Consider the following 19,353-nt stretch of genomic DNA (forward strand, 5'->3'; position numbering starts at 1 on the left):
TTATAAAAATGTTTTAAGGATTATACAAAGTTTACTAAAGTTTTCACTGTGATGAGACTGGAATAATATTTCTGCAAAATAGTTGAAATTCTAATGTTATATTTATTGTAGGAAAATTATATATTAATTACATTTCTAATGATGGCAGATAAAAAACTACATAAAAATTACTGTCGTCCTTAATTAAATGTGCATTCATTCTGAACTTTATTGAGATGCTTATGCAGTTCTACTAAAGAAACAGGTGATAATGTCATGGAGAAGAATTTACCTACAGCTTGTTCTTCTGCTGCAAGGTGCTTAATGTCATGCCTGTAAGAACTTGAACATCAATGTGTTCTACTGTTTAACTTACAATGCATGTACTCATCCATAAGATGTCACACGTTTTTTTCTGTAACTTCTGGCAAGATTTTTAGAAATGAAGTTAATACTATAAAAATTTCAAGTTCTACAATTAATTTATTAGATTTATTTTCAAAAAATTAGAAATTTTCTAGTTATCCTTTTTTATTCTCATATAATAGACCTGCTACCTTGTGTCCACACTATAATGCTTTACTATAGTATAATGATACAGTTAAATATTTTGTAGAGCTACTCCTTTTTATTTTCCAGGTATCTCTATTATGAATAGTTATATTTCATGCACACTTATGCATCCTATACAAATGTTTTTGTTAAATTTAAATTATTTAAGTATTATCCTTTATAGCTTAAATTTATAACTTATTTTTTAATTAAAAATATCCTGAGTGTTTATTTTTTTCTCAAAAACAATAACAGTGCTATTTATTTCAGTGAAGTGTTGTAACATTTTTTCAAATACCTTAGATCACTTTTTCAAATTATTCTCAGAAATACTGATACAGATATTTTTTAAAATTTTATTTTTACCTTATATCTGACTGCTGATACTGAGGATTTTTAGTATACTATTCCCTTAACAAAGATAAGCAACATGAATTTCTTTTATTTTTAGTATTTATTTTCAGTGCATAAAAGCATGTTAAGTTCTAAGCTGCAAGAAGGAGAAAATAAACTGACAGATTCTTCATTAAGTCTCAATAACAAAGAGAAGATCATGCCACTAAAACATGATTCATCTTACTTCTGCCAGTCTCTTCAGCAGTTAAAATAGGGAAAACAATCACCCATATTGAAGAATCACTGGAAGGACTAAATTAGAGAACTTCTATATGTTTAGCTTACCAAATAACAAAAAGAATTCATTATCATTATATTTATGTTAGTTTCTCTTTTGTTTGTATTTTTATCCTAAAGGTACATCTGAAGTAATGTGACAAGAGTGAATATTTTTAGAAAGAAATTTCTGATGTAAGTGAAAATAATAGGAAAAGCTACAGAAGAGGGGTGTCATGAAGACAATTGGGGGAGGGGCTCTTAGTAATAACATTTCAAATAGCTGCAGTTAATGTGTTCCGAGAATGTCACCCAACAGTTTATGAACAATGCATAAAATTTTTCAAACATCTGTATGGAAAAAGAACCATTCGTCACCAACTGATTTATGACAAACCAAACCCAGAAAGATTAGCTGTCACTATTTAGATCACAGAGAATTAATGATACTGTCAGGGATTAAATCTCTCTGATACTTCAGCACTGTTGTGATATGATGACAAAGGACCTCAAGGTAGATGACAGTGGCAAGAGTCGCTGCTATTTTTGTTGGGCACTGTCTACATGGCAGCTTGTCTCCTCGTCATTTATTTATAACTAATGGAAATTATAAACAAGCTGTTATATTTATTGCTACCTTTTAGATAGAGAAATAGGAACAGAAAAAAAAAGTAAATTGCCTCAGTTCCCAAATAGCAAATGGTTCAAATCTTGATGACTTGTCATGACAGAACACCCATCTTAGCGTCCTTTGTAGAGGACAAGTTGACGTTTTCCTCCCTTGTCATATAAAAAGAAATAATATCAAATTGCCTTTTCAATCTCCAATCAAACATGTTCATAAATAAATGGATAAACATACAGATAGACTCATATCAATCAGAGAGAGAAAAAAATAAACATTTTCCAAAGTCCTTGTTATTATTTTCATAGTTCATTATTTGCCACTCACACCCCAGCTTCAGTAAGCCTCCAGATTAGGATTCTTAAGCCATATTTATGATTAAATGTTTTATATCATCAAAGAATGGTGGCCAAACCATGCCCACTATACACTAGATATAACTAGATGACAACTAATTATTAACAAAAAGAAATATAAATAACTAAAGTAATATACCAATTTTTCAGTAATTTAAAATTATCAAAATAAATCCCATAAGTCATAAATATTATGATTAGGACAAAATAACCTTATCTTTTTGTTTGTTCTACCTAAATAAAAAAAAACAACCTTTAATGTGTTACCTTATAAAATACACATTCATTTCATGAAATTGTTATCAACTAATTGGTTCTTTTTTTCATTTATTTTTATTCATTTATTTTCTAACACTGGAGATTGAACCCAGGGATGCACTACCACTGAGAAAGATCCCCAACATTTTATTTCAGTGAAGCAGATGAAACCATTTTTGAGAAAGGATCTCACAGAGTTGCTGAGGCTGCCCTTGAACTTGCAATCCTCCTGTTTAATTGTCATTATGTCCTATATTTTCAAATTAATGTTATTCTCTGGTATGTATATAACTCCTTATTACAAAAAGTACTGTGATTAAGACCTTTAAAAATTTCAACATTGAAATATAGAAATATTACCTCCCGTTACATGTATTCTAATAAAATTAAAAACAATCGCAACAATGTAAAAAACATACAAAGAGTTGAAAACATTTGTCTCAAACTTTAAAGATCATGTAACATACTGGAGAATACATTGTAAATTTTCTAAACAATTTATTTAGGTAGCTATAGTATATGAGAAAAGGAGGTGGTAATAGTTTATACTTTGCAAAGAGTGAAAAAAACTAAGATAAAACTAAAAAAAGAAAAACAAAATGGAAACATAGCTGTTATTTTGGACTTCTCAAATGCATTTAATATTGATGATCTTCCCAAATAATTAGTCTCACTGTGTACTGATATTATCTGATCAATATCTAATATTAAAAGATCAATTACAAAATAAAGAATGTACCAGCAGATAACACTTTTTCAATTTTCATTTTTCTGTTTATTATCAGATATTTCATTTTTCTGTTTATAAACTATTTATATCAGATACTTCATTTTTAAGTTCAAATTTTATAGCAAAATTATACCAGAGTTTCCATACAAATACAAATACATTTGCCTAACATAAAAAGTCTTTCTGTCCTTCTCTCTCCCCTCTCTCTCTCTATACACACAAACACACACACACACACACAGACAGTCATACACGTTTATGCACACAAACATACACACACACAGAGAAATATTCAGAAAATTCTGCTTTAGCTAGAAAACATTATTAATAAGAAATAAATGGTTTTTGTATAAGATGTATTGAATAATATAATTTGTGTTAGGAAACAAAGGGAAAAATGTCAAGATATGATAATTTAAAAATTTGATGCTCAATGGTGAACATAGATTATTATATGTTTAATGGAATTGTTTTACTTCTCTTCATTTTGTTATCACCTTTGTAGAATATTTTGGTTTATGTGGTTCATAAATACATAACTTAAGAAAAAGTGTTGGGGCCGGGGATGTGGCTCAAGCGGTAGCATGCTCACCTGGCATGCGTGCGGCCCGGGTTCGATCCTCAGCACCACATACCAACAAAGATGTTGTGTCTGCCGAAAACTAAAAAATAAATATTAAAAAAATTCTCTCTCCCTCCTCTCTCACTCTCTCTTAAGAAAAAAAGAAAAAGTGTTGATGAAATAAAAATAGATTATGCATGTCAAAATATTTTTACATATTAAATGTAAATCTTGAGGAGTCTGTGATGCAAGTTAAGCAGAATACCTCAATAAATTAATACATTATGTATACTAGAAATCCTTACAATGCCAACAAAAAGGAAAAGACTAACAAAAAGAATTTTATTTAAATAATGCAGCAATAGTTATGTGTGACTTTTCTTAACTTTAGCACCAAATAAAAGCCAAATATTTTTAGACCTTACATGGATATATATACTGCCTAGATAATAATGCATGTGCTCATTTTCTTGCTGACTAGGTTGATTATTTGTCTTAAGTGCTAGAAAAATAGACATTTTAATTATTAGTAAATCTTAATTTATATCATCATTATTGATATTATTTTTGAATAATCTCAAAGTATTCTTTATTCATGACTCATGTGGCCATTTTATTTATTCTTGCATCTCAATACATAAATTCAATGGTATCTATGAAATTCTCCATTTTTATAATATAGTCTGTGGCTGGGGATATAGCTCAGTTGGTAGGGTGCTTTCCTCACATGCACAAGGCCCTAGATTCAATCCCTTGGGATATAAAGGTAAAATTGAGGTACTATTAACAAACATGGTAAAGTAAAAATGACAAATCAATTTTATAATAACACAGTAAACACTTAAAATTAAGTATACTGGAATAAACTATGTAAATTATTGAGAAAGTCAAAGATATTGTTGCATAAAAATCTAGTAAAGTTCCAGACAGAAACTGTCATTGTGTGTTTGAGAAACAGTTGTAAAAACTTTTTATTTACATGACAGTATTGAGGACAGTGAGATAACGGTTTGGCTAGGTAGATATTTTCACACTTGGAAAGCCATAATATTAGGGAAATATTGGGATAAATGTGGTAGGCAAGACACAAAAACCATTTTTGAAGAGTATGATGGTTGGAATGTAGTTAGTTCAGTTATTATAGAAGAAAGTATGGAGAGTCCTCCAAAAACTAAAAATAGAGCTACCACATATCTTGAAATTCCACTATTGGGGGTATACAAAAAGGAATGAAATGAGCATGGCAAAGAAACACCTGCACTACCCTACTGATTGCAGCACTGTTCATAATAGCCAGGAAATGAAAACAACAGATGTGCCCATAAACTGACAAATGGATAAAGAAAATGTGATATATACAAAGAAATATTATTTGACCACAAAATTAAAAGAAGTCCTGTCATTCGCAACAACAGAGATAAACATGGAGGACATTAAGTTAAATAAAATAATCCAGGCACAGAAAAACAAATATTACCTGATTCCACTTATATGTGAATTCTACAAAAGTCAATCTCATAGATGTTGAGAGAATAGTTGTTACCAGAAGCTGAGAAGAGTGTAGAGGGTGGGAGGATGGAGAGAGATTGGTCAACCAGAACACCATTACAGTTAGGATGAATAAGTTCTTGTGTTCTATGGCAGAGGCGGGTGAATACAGCATTGAATAACTGAAACTAGATACAAAGGAGGATATTTAAAATATTTACAATAAGAAATGATAGAAGTTGAGATAGACATTACCCAGGAATCAAAGTAATTACATTGTACATACTAATATGTACTTATGAGGTGTTAAACAATATAAATCTTTGAGAGAAGAAATATTGCCTTGGACCTCAGAATAAATGAGAAGAAAAGCCAGGCACTGTGGTGCACACCTGTAATGTCCATGAGTTTAGAGACTGAGATAGGAGGATGCCCTCTAGGGAAGAATACAGGTGATTTGGATAAGGCAGAGGGGAGTGAAGGGAGTGGAGGAGGGTAAGAGGATAGGAAGAATAGTGGAATGAATCAGACATTATTAACCTTTATACATATATTATTACATGACCAGTGTGAATCTACATCATGTACAACCAAAAGAATGGGAAGTTATACTCCATTTATGTATGTCAAAATACATTTTATTCTCAATTATAACTCATATGAACAAATAAAACAATCAAGTATGCATCCCTTTTCTCCATTTATACCATCATCATTCTAAACCAAACCACTAGCCGGGGCTTGGAGGCCCTGGGATACGTCACAGAACTGCTGTGGGAAACCAAAATTTACACATTTAGTTTCCTCATGAGAGCCCTCATTTGCATTTAGAGGTATTCTAAATAGCAAAAACTATGAAATGAACTTATACAAATATAATCAACACTCAGAAAGGTATTCTACATAATTGAAAATCAAAAGTGACAGGATTTCAAAGCATACACACACACACACACACACACACACACACACACACACGTGTATACGTTGAGGTGTAGCCACAACCCCAGCCCAGGAATTCAGGGCTACATATTTTAATGGAAATATGTAACCTTGGTTGCATCTGCTACACATAAAATACTTCTAAGAAATGATACTCCTCATATATTCTCAATCCCACTGTGAAATCCCAAAAGTAAAAAAAGAATTAATTATAATAGTGCTGGTTAATGTTAATATTCTTAATTGCCTACTTTGATGCTAACTTGTGAAACCCCTAAGTAAAACCTCGTTATGACAAATGACCTTGTGGTAAAAATAAAAATTAACCCTAACTTTGCTACCAGCCTCTTTTATCAGATGGCGATCATAATAAATTCCCACCTATAGAACATGAACAGAGGCTCAAACATATCAAATGATGAAGTGAAAAAATAGAAAACTTTTTTTTACTAAAACTGGTTCTATGAACAAAAATATTGACATGAAATATGTGTGTTATTATAAAGACATGTACTTACAAAATGCATGTCTCAACAGAGCAAAATGTCACCAGAAGACAAATGCCTTAAAAACCTGACCATTTCAACTACAGTTTATCTCCCAGTTTAAGACAAAAAAAACTGATAATTAAATTTCCATGAAGCTTTAGTAACACACACTGGACAAAATACACATCAAAGTATTTCAGAATGAATATACCCTTTGCACAGCAAAAAGGGAAATGCCAATGGATGAGTAATTGTACTTACTGGGAAATAGTGAACTAAAAAGCAAAGTAAATGAGGACTTACAAAAATGGTTTCCATAAAAATGATTGATTTAAAATATGAAAGTCATTGATATATAAACAACGAATCATTACAAATCACCTAATTGTAATAAAATATAAGGTACAAGAAAAACACATAAATTATATGTACAGAATGTAGAGAATAGACTTATACTATAAACTTGCAATTAACTCTTTTGGGGGGACAAACAAAAGAAAACACTGGCAGATAAAGTTGAGAACACAGCTTTTAAAATCACACACATATGCACAGCTTTAAAAATGATACATGTGTACTCAAATTAAACCAGGTGTTCTGCTTTCTCCCTTTAACATCCTCCCATTCAGGCTAGCCCCCAACCAAAGTTTCCCTTCACTCTTACTCCCCCTACAAGGTCCCAATACTGAAGCCAGGTACCGGCCCTAAAACCTCCACCACACAAACTCACCTGCCTCCCGGAGCACCCAGGAACAGCACCCAAGTGCCTCTGCCCCACTGCCCTGCAACCTCTGCCACACCCACTCAGCTCCTGCCAAGAGCACCCAGGAAGAGCACACTAACTCCTATGCCCCACTTCCCCACCTCAACAGGCCTTAGCACTAGTGCCTCCTCTAGGCACTCCCTCTCAGCAGGCACCCACTACCCCACCTAGCTGCCAGTCCCTCTGCACCTCTCCAGCCAGGGTTGCGCCCCCAGAGGCCTCACAACGTGTGTCTGCTCCAGTCATCACCTTGCAGCCACAGGCACTGAGTGCCCCCTCCCCACACACTACCCCACCTAGCCTCTGGTCCCAGGACACCTCTCCTGCAACGGTCCAACCCCCACAGGCCTCAGAAAGAGGCCCCTCTCAAGGAACCACCTCAGAGGGGCCAGCACAGCATGCCCCCTCCACACACACAACACCACCCAGCTCTAACTCATCCAGCTCTAGTCCCCAATGCCTCTCCTGCCAGGGCTGCGCCACCCCCCCCAGGCTTCCCTTCAAGCAACTGCCTCCCAGAGACAGGCACAGTGTGCCCCATCACCACACATTACCCACCGAACTCCTTCACCACCCAGCTCCGGTCCTGTAAAACCTCTCCTCCCAGGGCCATATGCCACATGCCACTGGGGACACTGGAGTCCTCCCTACCTGAGACTGTCCTCATAAGTCCACAAAGACCAACAGGAGGTGGTGGTGAGGGCCATGCTGCCCCTGTGGGAGGCCCAACATCCTCACCCATGAATGAGAAAGGACGGCAAGGACACCTTCCCAGTGGGTGACATAGTCTAGGGGCAAGACTGGAGCAGCCAAGGCAGCCATCAGTAGAAAGGATCTCTGTGATTTGAAGGCCCCAGATTCTCTACAATCTGCAGTACACTTTTAGGCTGCCCAGAAATCCACTGTGCAGACGCAGTTTGGGATAGGTCCCTGCATGAATCAGTGAATGTGTGCAAACTGCATGCACATGTGTGTCGAGGGTGGGGCTATGTGCAAGGATGTTCCCAGGCCCTACCTCACAGTTATAGAAACAGTTCAGCCCTCCCAAGGTACTACCTCACCCAGCTCTGGTCCCCTAAGACCTCTCCAGCCAGGGTTGTGCCCCTACAAGCCTCAGGACGACTGCCCCCTCCAGCTAACCCCTAGCAAGAACAGGCACAGTGCATCTCTCCCCACAAAAGTTCCTACCCCACCAAGCTCCACCCCATTCAGCTCTGGTCTCCCAATAACTCTCCAGCCAGGACTGCATCCCCACAGGCCTCAGCACAAGCACCCACTGTAGGCATTGCATTGCAGCAACAGGCACAGCAAGTACCCTCCCCATGTACTACCCCATCCAGTTCCTGGTGCCCTAACACCTCTCCAGTGAGGGCCTTGTTCCCACAGGCCTCAGCAAGAGCGCCCTCTCCAGGCATCTCCTCACAGGTACAAACACAGTGTGCCCCCTCCCCACCAACTACCTCACCCAGCTCCGTTCCCCTGAAGCCTCTTCAGCCAGGGCGGTGTCCCCAAAGGCCTCAGCATGAGCTTCCTCTCCAGGCACCACTTTACAGAAACAGTGTGCAGCCTCCTCACACACTACCACACCTAGCACCTACCCCATCCAGTCTGGTCCCCCAACACCTCTCCAGCCAGGGCCATACGCCACACATTGCTGAGGGCACTGGAAGTCTCCCTACCTAGGCTCTGCTCCCAGGTTCAGCAGGAAGGATCTCAGGTACTTGAGGAACATGCTTCTCCACTGTCTACTGGCCACTTCTGGATGCCTGGAAACTCAGAGCACAGAAACAGTTTGCAATATGCCCGCCCAAGCTTGTGTGCTTCATGCACTCACCTGTGTGTTGAGGGTGGGGCTTTGCCCAGGAATGTTACCAAGTAATGCCTAGTGGCAACAGGCACAGTGCGCCTCCTCCCCAGACACTACGCCACCCAGCTCAGGTCCCTTAAGATCTCCAGCCAGGACCCTTCCCCCACAAGCCTCAGCATGGTCACCCCTTCAGTCACTGCCTCTTAGGGACAGCACAGGGCATCCCCTCCCCTGCACTATCCCACCCAGCTCCTACCCCACGGAGCTCCTACCTCATCCACCTCCTACCCCTCCCATCTCCTACCCCACCCTGCTCCTGGTTCCCTAAGAACTATCCAGCAAGGTTCCTATTCCAAACAGGACTCAGCAGGGTCGGCGCATCCATGAACCTCCTTACAGGGAGAGAGAGACACTTTGCCTCTTCCCCATGCATTACTTACCCAGCTCTGATCCCATGACGCCGCTCCAGCCAGTGCTGCACCCCACAAACTGCTGGAAACACTGGTGCCGTCCCTACCTGAGGCTCTCCACTGGGATCCACAATGTCCAACAGGAGCACACTGGTGAGCACAAGGCTGCCTTTGTGGGAAGCCTCACATCCTCACCAGGAACTGCAAAGTGGAAAGCCGGAAGGGACTTCATCCTAGAGGGCGACAAAGCTTCCTGGCCAGGAGCAGAGTAGGCCAGGCAGCCTTCGGAAGGTAGGTCCTCAGCTAAGTGAAGACACGTGCTTCTCCACCAACTGCCTGAAACGTCTAGGCCTCAGGAAGTAGTTTGCAGTGCGTCCGTGCGTGCTTGCGTCCGTGCGTGCTTGCGTCCGTGCGTGCTTGCGTCCGTGCGTGTTTGCGTCCGTGCGTGCGTGCGTCCGGGCGTGCGTGCGCCCGGGCGTGCCTACATTGGTGCTACTTACCCAGTGGGCTAGGGTGGTGTAGCCCTGTGGGTGGCCACCCCCTTCCCTGTGCAGGTTCTCCACACTATAAAATGAAGGTTTTGTGGGCCCCTTCTGGTGTGGAGCCCCCTGATTGTGGTGTCCTGGCCGCTAGGTTCCCCTCTATGGGAAACAGAGTGGTGGGGTCCAAGCTGGGCTTGCAGGACACCTCTCCTCCCCTCAAGCCCACCGGAGCCATCTCAGCACAGATGTCAGAGTCTGCTGGTCTCACCGGCCTTGCTGGGCAGAGGAAAGGTATGCCCGGATTGGGTGCAGGGGAGGCCGCCCTTTGGACCTGGGCTCTGGGCAGGTCCCTGCCCTCTCATGGCCAGCTCCAACCTCTGGTTGGAGTCAGAGCTGTTTCTGACCTCTGTGGTCATGGGGCCCATGCCCAGTGGGCTATGTTAAGAAGAGCCACAAAGTCACCTCTGCCCCCACAGCCCCAACCCCGCCTCAAGCCTGATGCCAGGCTGGACCCTGCCCAGCCCTGTCCTCAGTTCCCTCACCATCTGCCTGCAGCCCTGCCTGCCACCTGCTGCCCCTTAGCTGTGCTTGCCGTTCTCTGGCCACTTGCTGCCTCTTCTGTCCAGACCCGCTCCCTTCATTCTCATCCCTGGTCACAGGCTCTGCATCCTGCTGACCTCACTGGTCTCTTCCTGCTGGCACCACCTCATGGTCTCCCTGCCAGGGCCTGGTCTCCTGCTCACCATCAGCCCCTAGGAGAATTGTAGTGAACTTTTGGGGGAAGCATGACCCCACAGTGTTGTGTTTGTTCCCCCAGGGGAGGCCCTGGTGGATGAGGAGGCCCACGGCCACCTGTCCCTCGCTGAGGTGGGCACAGAGGAATTCCTACAGAAACTCACCTCCCAGATCACTGAGATGGTGTCGGCCAAGATCACACAGGGTGAGAGGGCCAGGATGGGCATCCAGGTTGCCCAGGGGAGGCTGGGAACCTGTGTCCTCGCATGGGGCCTAGCTAGGACTCTGTGCCTGGGAGCCCTGGAGACTGGCTGGGTGGTAGGCAGTAGGGGGACAGCCTTCCAGGGACATCACAACCCTTGTGTTCGCCCAGCCAAGCTGCAGGTGCCTGGAGGTGACAGTGATGAGGAGTCCAAGACTCCGTCCACCTCCCCCCGGCATGGCCAGTGGCAGCCCTCCTCCAGCGTCCAGGAGTCATCCTCGGAGTCAGAGAATGGGGACTCCTGAGGAGAGGTGGGTGGGCTGGGACCATTGGGAACAGGGCTTGGGGCCTGACCTGCTGAAGAGACGATAGGGGACTGCAAGGGCCTGGTGCTACCAAGGGAGGGGCATCACCCCCAGAGACACCAAGGGACACCAGAGGTTGGAGCAGAGGGCAGGGTCTCTGCACGTGGGTTCCTGCAGAGCACTACCTCTGATGTCACTCTTACTGCCATCTGTGGAGAGTGCACCTTTGCCTCCAGAGCCCACCACCTCTTGGGTTGCAGGGGGCAGTGGGCAGCAAGGCGCTGTGAGCAACCACAGTCTAGGCGCCCGTCCACGTGGGCAGGAGCCAGCCCTCTCACTGCCATCTGTGCAGAGTGACCCTGGGGGCTCCTGCCCTGTGGCCTTGGACTGGGTACCTCCTTGGCCCCTGGAGTCAGCACACTCCCCTCTGTGCTCTTGGGGGTTTTAGGGGGTTTGGAGAACCTCTCCCTCCTCAGAGGTGGGGGGCCATGGGTGGCCTTGGCAGGCCTCACCCCTCTGGCCCCAGGACTTAGGCCCATTTCTCTTTATCAGATATCTGATATCTACGTGGCCACGGCCGACTACCTATCCCTGGGGGCCGAGCAGGATGCCATCACACTGCGGGAAGGCCAGTATGTGGAGGTCTTGGACTCAGCCCACCCGCTGCGCTGGCTTGTGCGCACCAAGCCCACCAAGTCCAGCCCCTCCAGGCAAGGCTGTGTGTCACCAGCCTACCTGGACAAGAGGCTCAAGGTATGGTAGTCTGGAGCTGGGGGAGGGTGCCAAGGCCCTGGGATCCTGGCCCTTCTCCAGACAACCCTGGAAGTAAGGGACAGGAGCCTGGTGGCCACAGAGGAGGTGTAACAAACTGGTGCCCTGGGACAAACTCCTGTTTCTCAACAGCTGTCTCCTGAGTGGGGGCCCAGTGAGGCCCCCAAATTCCCCGAGGCCGTGTCCAAGGATGAGTACAAGACCAGGCTGAGGTATGTGTTGGGGAGGGTTGAGGTTGGAGTCACAGCTGGCTGCTGGGCCTCAAGGGCCAGCTGGCGTTCTGCCCTGCTTCTTCATGGGGGACCTGTGCTTGCTGAAGCTGTGTGAGCCTCCTTAGGTCACGGTCCTGCCCCTGGTTTCTGCAGCTGTGCCCTCCCAGAGCCTCATGCGTGAGGGCTTCCTGGAGAATAGGTGGTGCCCTTGCTCCACCACCTACCCACTTTCTGAAGCTGGATGACAGGCTCCTGTTCACAGGAATCCCGTTTAACTGCAGTGCAAGGGAGCAAGCTCTCCATGTGTACCTAGTCCCCATGTGGAGACTAGGGACAGTGGGAGCAGGGCAGCTGCTGGGCACCCCCTGATGCCACTCTTCCGCCAGCTCTGTCATCCAGGAGCTGCTGAGCTCAGAGCAGACCTTTGTGGGTGAGCTTCAGTTCCTCCAAAGCCACTACATACAGCAACTGGACCGTGCTCCCTGAGCACCAGCAGCTGTGGCCAGCCAGAAGGCAGTCATTTTTCGCAATGTGCAGGACATCAGTCGCTTCCACAGCAGGTAGGCAAGGCCACACACATGCATGTGGGGTGCACCCACAGCTGTGGGTCAGGCCTCGTGGAGGGTGACACTCATCAGCTAGGGTAGGAACTCGATTTACCCACGGGCACATCCCACTTGTGTGATGCCCCAGTGACAGACGCTCGCCATATGAGTTGAAGGCTGCAGAATACCTGCCACCCATGAGCACTCACACAGGCCCATGTGCATGCACATGAATGTACATGGGCACACGGGAAGTCCCATGTGCATACCACATATGCTCACGCACCCAGCCTCAAATGTGCATGCACATGTGCTTGGTATGTTGATATGCGTGTGCACATAGTGTATATGTGTGCACACATACATATGTGAATCCTGTACAAAAATGTGCATACATGATGGATACACATAGGTATGTGCACTCACATGCATGCTGATCTCCATGCACGTGCACTCTTGCACACTCACACAAGCATTTGAGTGCATGTGTGTGCCATGTGCACATCCACAGACACATTCAGGCAAACACATGCACACATATTATACACACATGCCACACATGCATGGTCACATCTGCACACTTGTGTATACATGCACAGTCACATGCGTGCACACATGCACCCACACACGTGCACTTGTACATGCATGTACCCACATATACATGCTCACATACTACACATCTGCACACTCGTGAGCAAGTGTACATAACCACGTGCTTCTGTACGTGCCCACGTGTCTGCACAGCCAGCTTAGTATACTCAATCTCACAGGCCCAGAACCCACTCCTGGGCAAGAACCATAGCCACTCAAGGAGAGGGCCCAGGACTGGGCTGTGAGCTGTGCCTGACCCTGTCCCTGACCCTGTCCCTCTCTGTGGCAGCTTCTTGCAGGACCTGCAGCGCTGTGACACAGATGACGATGTGGCCATGTGCTTCATCAAGAACCAGGAAGCCTTTGAGAAGTACCTGGAGTTCCTGGTGGGCCGTGTGCAGGCAGAGTCCGTGGTTGTCAGCACGCCTGTCCAGGAGTTCTACAAGGTGCCCGTGCCTGGCTCCATGGTGTTGGCCACCGAGCCCCTCCCTGGCTGCTCCCAGGCCTAGTGCTGGCCTTGACTCCCATCAGAAAACTCACTGACCTGAAAGTCCCCTGAGGCTTAGCCCTTGTCCTGTGCTCTTGGCCTTAGTTCATATTCCCTGATCTCTTCCCGCACAGTCCCCAGGGCCCCTTGAGCCTTGTAGCTCTGTGCTCCTGGGCTGGCCACTTCACTGCCCAAGTTCTGTGCATGCCTCCGGCTAGATGGTAACACAGCCATTGTCCAGATTCAGGGCCAGGTGTGAGAGTGCCCCTGGGATGTCCTCTACTGTCAGGAGGCCCTAACTGGGGCTGTGCTTTCTTGCCCGAAACCTGCCCTCTGGTGCCTACAGAAATGCGCTGAGGAGATGCTGTCCGCTGGGGACCCCTCGCAGCCACCCCCACCCCCCACTGCTGCACTACCTGGAGCAGCCGGTGGAGCGGGTGCAGAAGTACCAGGCTCTGCTCAAGGTGGGAAGCCATGTCCTGCCCCAGCCCTGAATGTCCAGGCCAGGCCTTGGGGCTGAAACAGTCTGGGTCCTGACCCTTGGTCCGCCTCAGGAGCTGATCCGCAACAAGGCCCGGAACCGGCAGAACTGCACCCTTCTGGAGCAGGCCTACGCAGTCGTGTCAGCGCTGTCCCAGCGTGCTGAGAACAAGCTGCACGTGTCCCTCATGGAGAACTACCCCGGCACCCTGGAGGCCCTGGGGGAGCCCATCCGCCAGGTGGGGGGACTTGCGTCTGCTGCCAAGTGGTGGGGTGTGGCTTTTGTGGGTGCTGGGCTCATAGATGACCCTGGGGTCTGCCCCCAGGGATGGGGCCAGGCAACCACAGTCCAACCACATCTACTCACACCCCAGGGCCACTTCATTGTGTGGGAGGGCGCACCAGGGGCCCACATGCCTTGGAAGGGCCACAATCGCCATGTCTTCCTGTTTCGGAACCACCTGGTGATCTACAAGCCCCGATGAGACTCGCGCACCGACACCTTCAGCTATGTGTTCCGGAATATGATGAAGGTCTGTGGTGCCAGGGGCTGGAAGTGTCATGACACAGGGAGGTTTCCCTGTTCCTGGGCTCCAGGGTGGCCACTTTAGGAGAACTTGCCATTGTTCTGCGGTGACCTGGGCATAGCCCTACTGGACCCTGTCTGTCTGGGGATGCTTAGCTCTGTCCTCCCACTAATGTTGCACCCCTCAACAGCTAAGCAGCATCGACCTGAACGACCAGGTGGAAGGGGACGACCGTGCCTTCTAGGTGTGGCATGAGCGGGAGGACTCTGTGCGCAAGTACCTGCTGCAGGCGCGCACAGTCATCATCAAGCACTCCTGGGTGAAGGAGATCAGCGGCATCCAGCAGCGCCTGGCCCTGCCTGTTTGGCGTGAGTGTCCCTGGTGCTGTGCTGGGGCGGGGACCTGAACATCACTTAGATGCCCAGCGGGCTGCACCCAGGCCAGGCACGTGGGCATGTGTTGCTTTCTGCACTGGTGGCTTGGTTCTCCCCTTGGTCAGATCTAGCTGAGGGACCGGTGGCTTTGGCCTCCCAGGGAGCCCCAGAGCAGGTGTTGAGCTGACCCTGACCCAAATGGGGGACACAAAGGGATGTAGTGGGGACATAGCATAGCTCCAGACTTGGGGTATCTGACCAGGTCATGTTTGGGTGTGATGGTCTTGCACCCTGGTCTGTCCCTGCCTTGTGCAGCCACACCCAGCTTAGTCAGTAACCAGGCCCTTGGATGTGGGGCTACTGCTGTTGTTGGGGGCAATTTGCCAGGGTGCACCCAGGGGACATAGGCCTGACATCCCACCCTCAGAGTCCTCAGACCCCCACATGTGTCCTCAGTTCCTCCGGAATTTGAAGAGAAACTGGCTGACTGCACGGCTGAGCTGGGGGAAACTGTAAAGCTGGCTTGCTGTGTGACCGGCACACCCAAGCCTACTGTCAGCTGGTATAAGGGTACCTGCCAGGGCCTACAGACTGACCCTTCACAGGAACCCCCACCAGGGGTGGGCTGCACGGGGGCTGAGGACAGCATGGGGTCTGGTCAGTGGGCTGGGCATGGGGAACAAGAGACAGTCCAGGCCTGTTCAAGGGCAAACATCCTGAGGATGGACAGTGAACAGGTAAGTCAGGTGGTGCCATGGCCACCCTGGGGAATGAGCAGGGTGAAGAGTCAGCACAGGGCCAAGACAGACATGCCTGAGGGCAGCCGAGAGAGCACCAGGACCACAGAGGGGGCCACAGGCAGGCACCTGGGTGCAGGAGAGGCCTGTGAGCTTAATGGGCCAGGAAGGGTGCTGATCACACTGTACCTTCAGGGTTACGGAGCACAGCCTTACGTGGCTCAGGGATGGGAGCTGCCAAGGTCAAGGGAGGTCAGGTGTCTCCCAGGCCTGTCTCACTTGACACTGCCACAGGCTTGGGGTCCCGAGACCATCCTCACTTCCTGCACCACCATAGGCTTGGGGTCCCGAGACCACTCTCACTTCTGACGTCCAGTTCACTGGTCCCCAAGATTGGAAGCCTACAAACACTTTGGGGTGTCCACCACTCTTGCTAGGCCAGACTCAACCCGTGTACCTGCTGAGGGCTGTGGCCAGGTCCCCTTAAACCTGTGCAGTGACTGGCTGCCTGCATAAGCTTGTTCAAGCTTCTCTGGCTGGGCAGCTCAGGCTCTGGGTGTGGTGGGGGGGTGGGAACCCACAGATTGACCATATAATTTCAGGAGGCACTGTTAAGACCTGGGTGCTTAGGGTTTTTAGATGCTGATGCCAAAGTAGTACTTTCATATAAAGGTGCCTCAGCAGCTTCTACACTGGGGTCCTGATTTGTGCTGCCTGGTGACCCCCACTCCTACCCAAATCCTACGGAGACCCAGAGAGATGGGGCCTGGCTGTGGTGGTGGAGAAACAGAGGTGCTGACTGCGCAGTGAGTCAGCAGACAGCAACTGCAGCCCAGCCCTGGTCCAGGCTCAGCCTCCTGGAAGGGGATTAGGGGAGATTAGGTACCTGAATCAGAGCACTGGGAGCTGCAGGGTTGCAGGGAACATGGATCCAACTACTCCATCCTGGGCAGCCCAGCCAAGAAACTGGGGGCTCTGCAGGGTACAAGGTGATGACCTCTGTGTAGTGGGGTGCTTGTGTCTGCCCAGGTGGAAAGCGTCAGTGCTTCCTCCTGTCATTCTTAGGCAAGACCCTGTGTAGGCAGGAAGTCTCCTCTCTTGTACAGGGTTCTGGCTGGGGCTCAGCCTCAGGCTGACTGAGGCTTCTGACCCCTTCCCAGCCCAGAGCTAGCAGAGCTATGACAGATCTGTGGAGTGACCAGGCCACTCAGCCCCAGACTAGCTCGAGACCCCAGGCTGTTCCAGGGGACATTGCTGACCTTGCCAGCCCCAGCTGGCCAGGATCCTTCAGCTGTCCTTTCCAGCCATGTCACTGTCCCACTCTCGAATCTCTCTGTTCCTACTTGGGCCAGAGAATTGTATGAGGAGGGCAGGCAGCAGATGAGCACTGTGAGCCAGGGTGTGGGGTCTGGAGCAGCTGAGTGGGCTAGGAGTGCTTGTTGGATAATAGGAGCCTGGCCAGCTGGGGGGTTCCTTTCCTTTTCTTCTGCTGCTGAAGAATGGGGTCAAGGGGATGTGTGGAACCCCACAGAAAAGTTGAGGGATAAAGGATGTGGGCACACCTGGAGGAGGCTCAGAGCAAAGCAGTTGTGTAGAGAACTGCCACCTGTGGTACACAATGGCATCCACAGTGGGAGCAGACAGAAAACTGGTGCCCACTGGGGGCCTCTAAGGCCCAGCCTGCCTGGCCTCCCCCTCCTACTGCCAGGGAAACATAGCCAAATTGGAGTTTTAGACCCTGGTAGCAGCAGTGTGTGGCAGGGGATGGCACTCATGGGCAGCGTGGCCCAGGTGCACTGGGTAGGTCTGTGGGGAGAGCTATCAGAAGGCAGAAGGCAAGTGCCAAGTTGCTGGAGAAGCAGGGCTGCCTGGCTGCTGGAGGAACCTTAACTGGGGAGACTGGAGCTGAAGGGGGAGGAAGAGGACATGCTTTTACAGTTAAAGAGCTCTGCACTGCTGGGCCATGGTGCCATCTGGCCAGGCTTGGTGGGTGGGGTAATGTGCAGGACAAGAAGAGACCCCTGGGGAGGAAGCACCCCGCCTTAAACTGGGTTCTGCAGGTGGCTCTGAGGAAGGGAAGGGTGTAGGTGGGGCATGGCGAGGGGCTCATCACAACACCACTGGGACCTTCTTTCCACTCCTTCACAGGTCCCCAACATTGCCACCACTATGGATCACTCCTTCAGCGGTGCACCGCGCTTCCTGACCCGGCCCAAAGCTTTCGTCGTGTCTGTGGGCAAGGACGCCACACTGAGCTGCCAGATCATGGGCAACCCCACGCCACACGTAAGCTGGGAGAAGGACCGGCAGCTGGTGGAGGCAGGCCCACGCTTCCATCTGGCCCAGGACGGCGACATATACTGCCTCACTATCCTGGACCTAGCGCTTGGCGATAGCGGGCAGTATGTGTGCCTCGCGCGCATCGCGATTGGCGAAGCCTTTGCGGCCGGGGGCCTGCAAGTGGACGCTGAGGCCGCGTGTGCTGAGCAGGCACCACACTTTCTGCTACGGCCTAAGTCCATCCGCGTGCGCGAGGGCGCTGAGGCCACATTTAGCTGCCGCGTGCGCGGCTCGCCACGACCGGCTGTGAGCTGGTCCAAGGACTGGCGGCGCCTGGGTGCACCAGACGCAAGCTGCGCATCCGGGCGGCGCGACAGCGGGACGGTGGCACCTACGAGGTGCGGGCAGAGAACCCGCTGGGTGCAGCCAGTGCTGCTGCCTCGCTGGTGGTAGATTCAGACACGGAAGCTGCCAGCCCACCTGGGGCCTCCACGGCAGCACTCCTGGCTCACCTGCAGCAGCCACGTGAAGCCATGCGCGAAGGGGGCGTCCCCGCCTCACCACCCGGCGCTGGCACCCGCACCTGCACGGTGACAGAGGGCAAACACGCGCGTCTCAGCTGCTACGTGATGGGTGAGCCCAAGCCTAAGATAGTGTGGAAGAAGGATGGGCAGCTGGTGACAGAGGGACGGCAACACGTGGTGTATGAGGACACACAAGAGAACTTCATGTTGAAGTTTCTGTTCTGCAAGCAGTTGGACCGCGGCCTCTACACCTGCACTGCGTCCAACCTCATGGGCCAGACCTACAGCTCCGTGTTGGTGGTGGTGCGAGGTGAGGACCATGGTGCCAAGCGGGGGTCCCAGCAAGAAGCTGCCTGCGCGCAGGCAAGGGTCCTCCCTGGTCCCTGTGCCCACCTCCTTTGGCCCTAGCCTCCGCTGCCATAGGTAGCCCAATGGCGCAAGTCAGTCGTGGAATATAGACCAGAGTTGGAAGTCTGGGTGGCTCTCGCCTTTCACAGGTTTTGTTTCTGGTTTGCATAATGCAGGGGCT

At 48.7% G+C, this 19,353-nt stretch overlaps 1 protein-coding gene, 1 long non-coding RNA gene and 2 pseudogenes across 2 annotated transcripts in view; 3 read left to right on the forward strand and 1 right to left on the reverse strand.

The window, feature by feature from the left end:
- The window catches only part of LOC144250376 (guided entry of tail-anchored proteins factor 1 pseudogene), a 138,043-nt pseudogene extending 128,425 nt beyond the window's left edge, over nucleotides 1–9,618 (reverse strand).
- Nucleotides 9,619–10,283: 665 nt separating this feature from the next.
- On the forward strand, nucleotides 10,284–11,215 carry LOC144254729 (uncharacterized). Its single transcript, XR_013343583.1, has 3 exons — nucleotides 10,284–10,345; nucleotides 10,872–10,994; nucleotides 11,163–11,215. It is a non-coding gene; the product is annotated as an uncharacterized LOC144254729 (long non-coding RNA).
- A 2,905-nt stretch (nucleotides 11,216–14,120) lies between these two features.
- Nucleotides 14,121–17,755, forward strand: LOC144250381 (obscurin-like; annotated as a pseudogene).
- Nucleotides 17,756–18,189: 434 nt separating this feature from the next.
- Nucleotides 18,190–19,353, forward strand: part of LOC144250408 (obscurin-like) — a 108,470-nt gene continuing 107,306 nt past the window's right edge. Inside the window, 2 exon segments of the mRNA XM_077793216.1 lie at nucleotides 18,190–18,649; nucleotides 18,652–19,134. Of these exon segments, the coding sequence (XP_077649342.1) occupies nucleotides 18,190–18,649; nucleotides 18,652–19,134 (943 nt within the window).

Source organism: Urocitellus parryii, chromosome 1 (assembly GCF_045843805.1).
Source record: "Urocitellus parryii isolate mUroPar1 chromosome 1, mUroPar1.hap1, whole genome shotgun sequence".
NCBI classification, from domain to species: domain Eukaryota; kingdom Metazoa; phylum Chordata; class Mammalia; order Rodentia; family Sciuridae; genus Urocitellus; species Urocitellus parryii.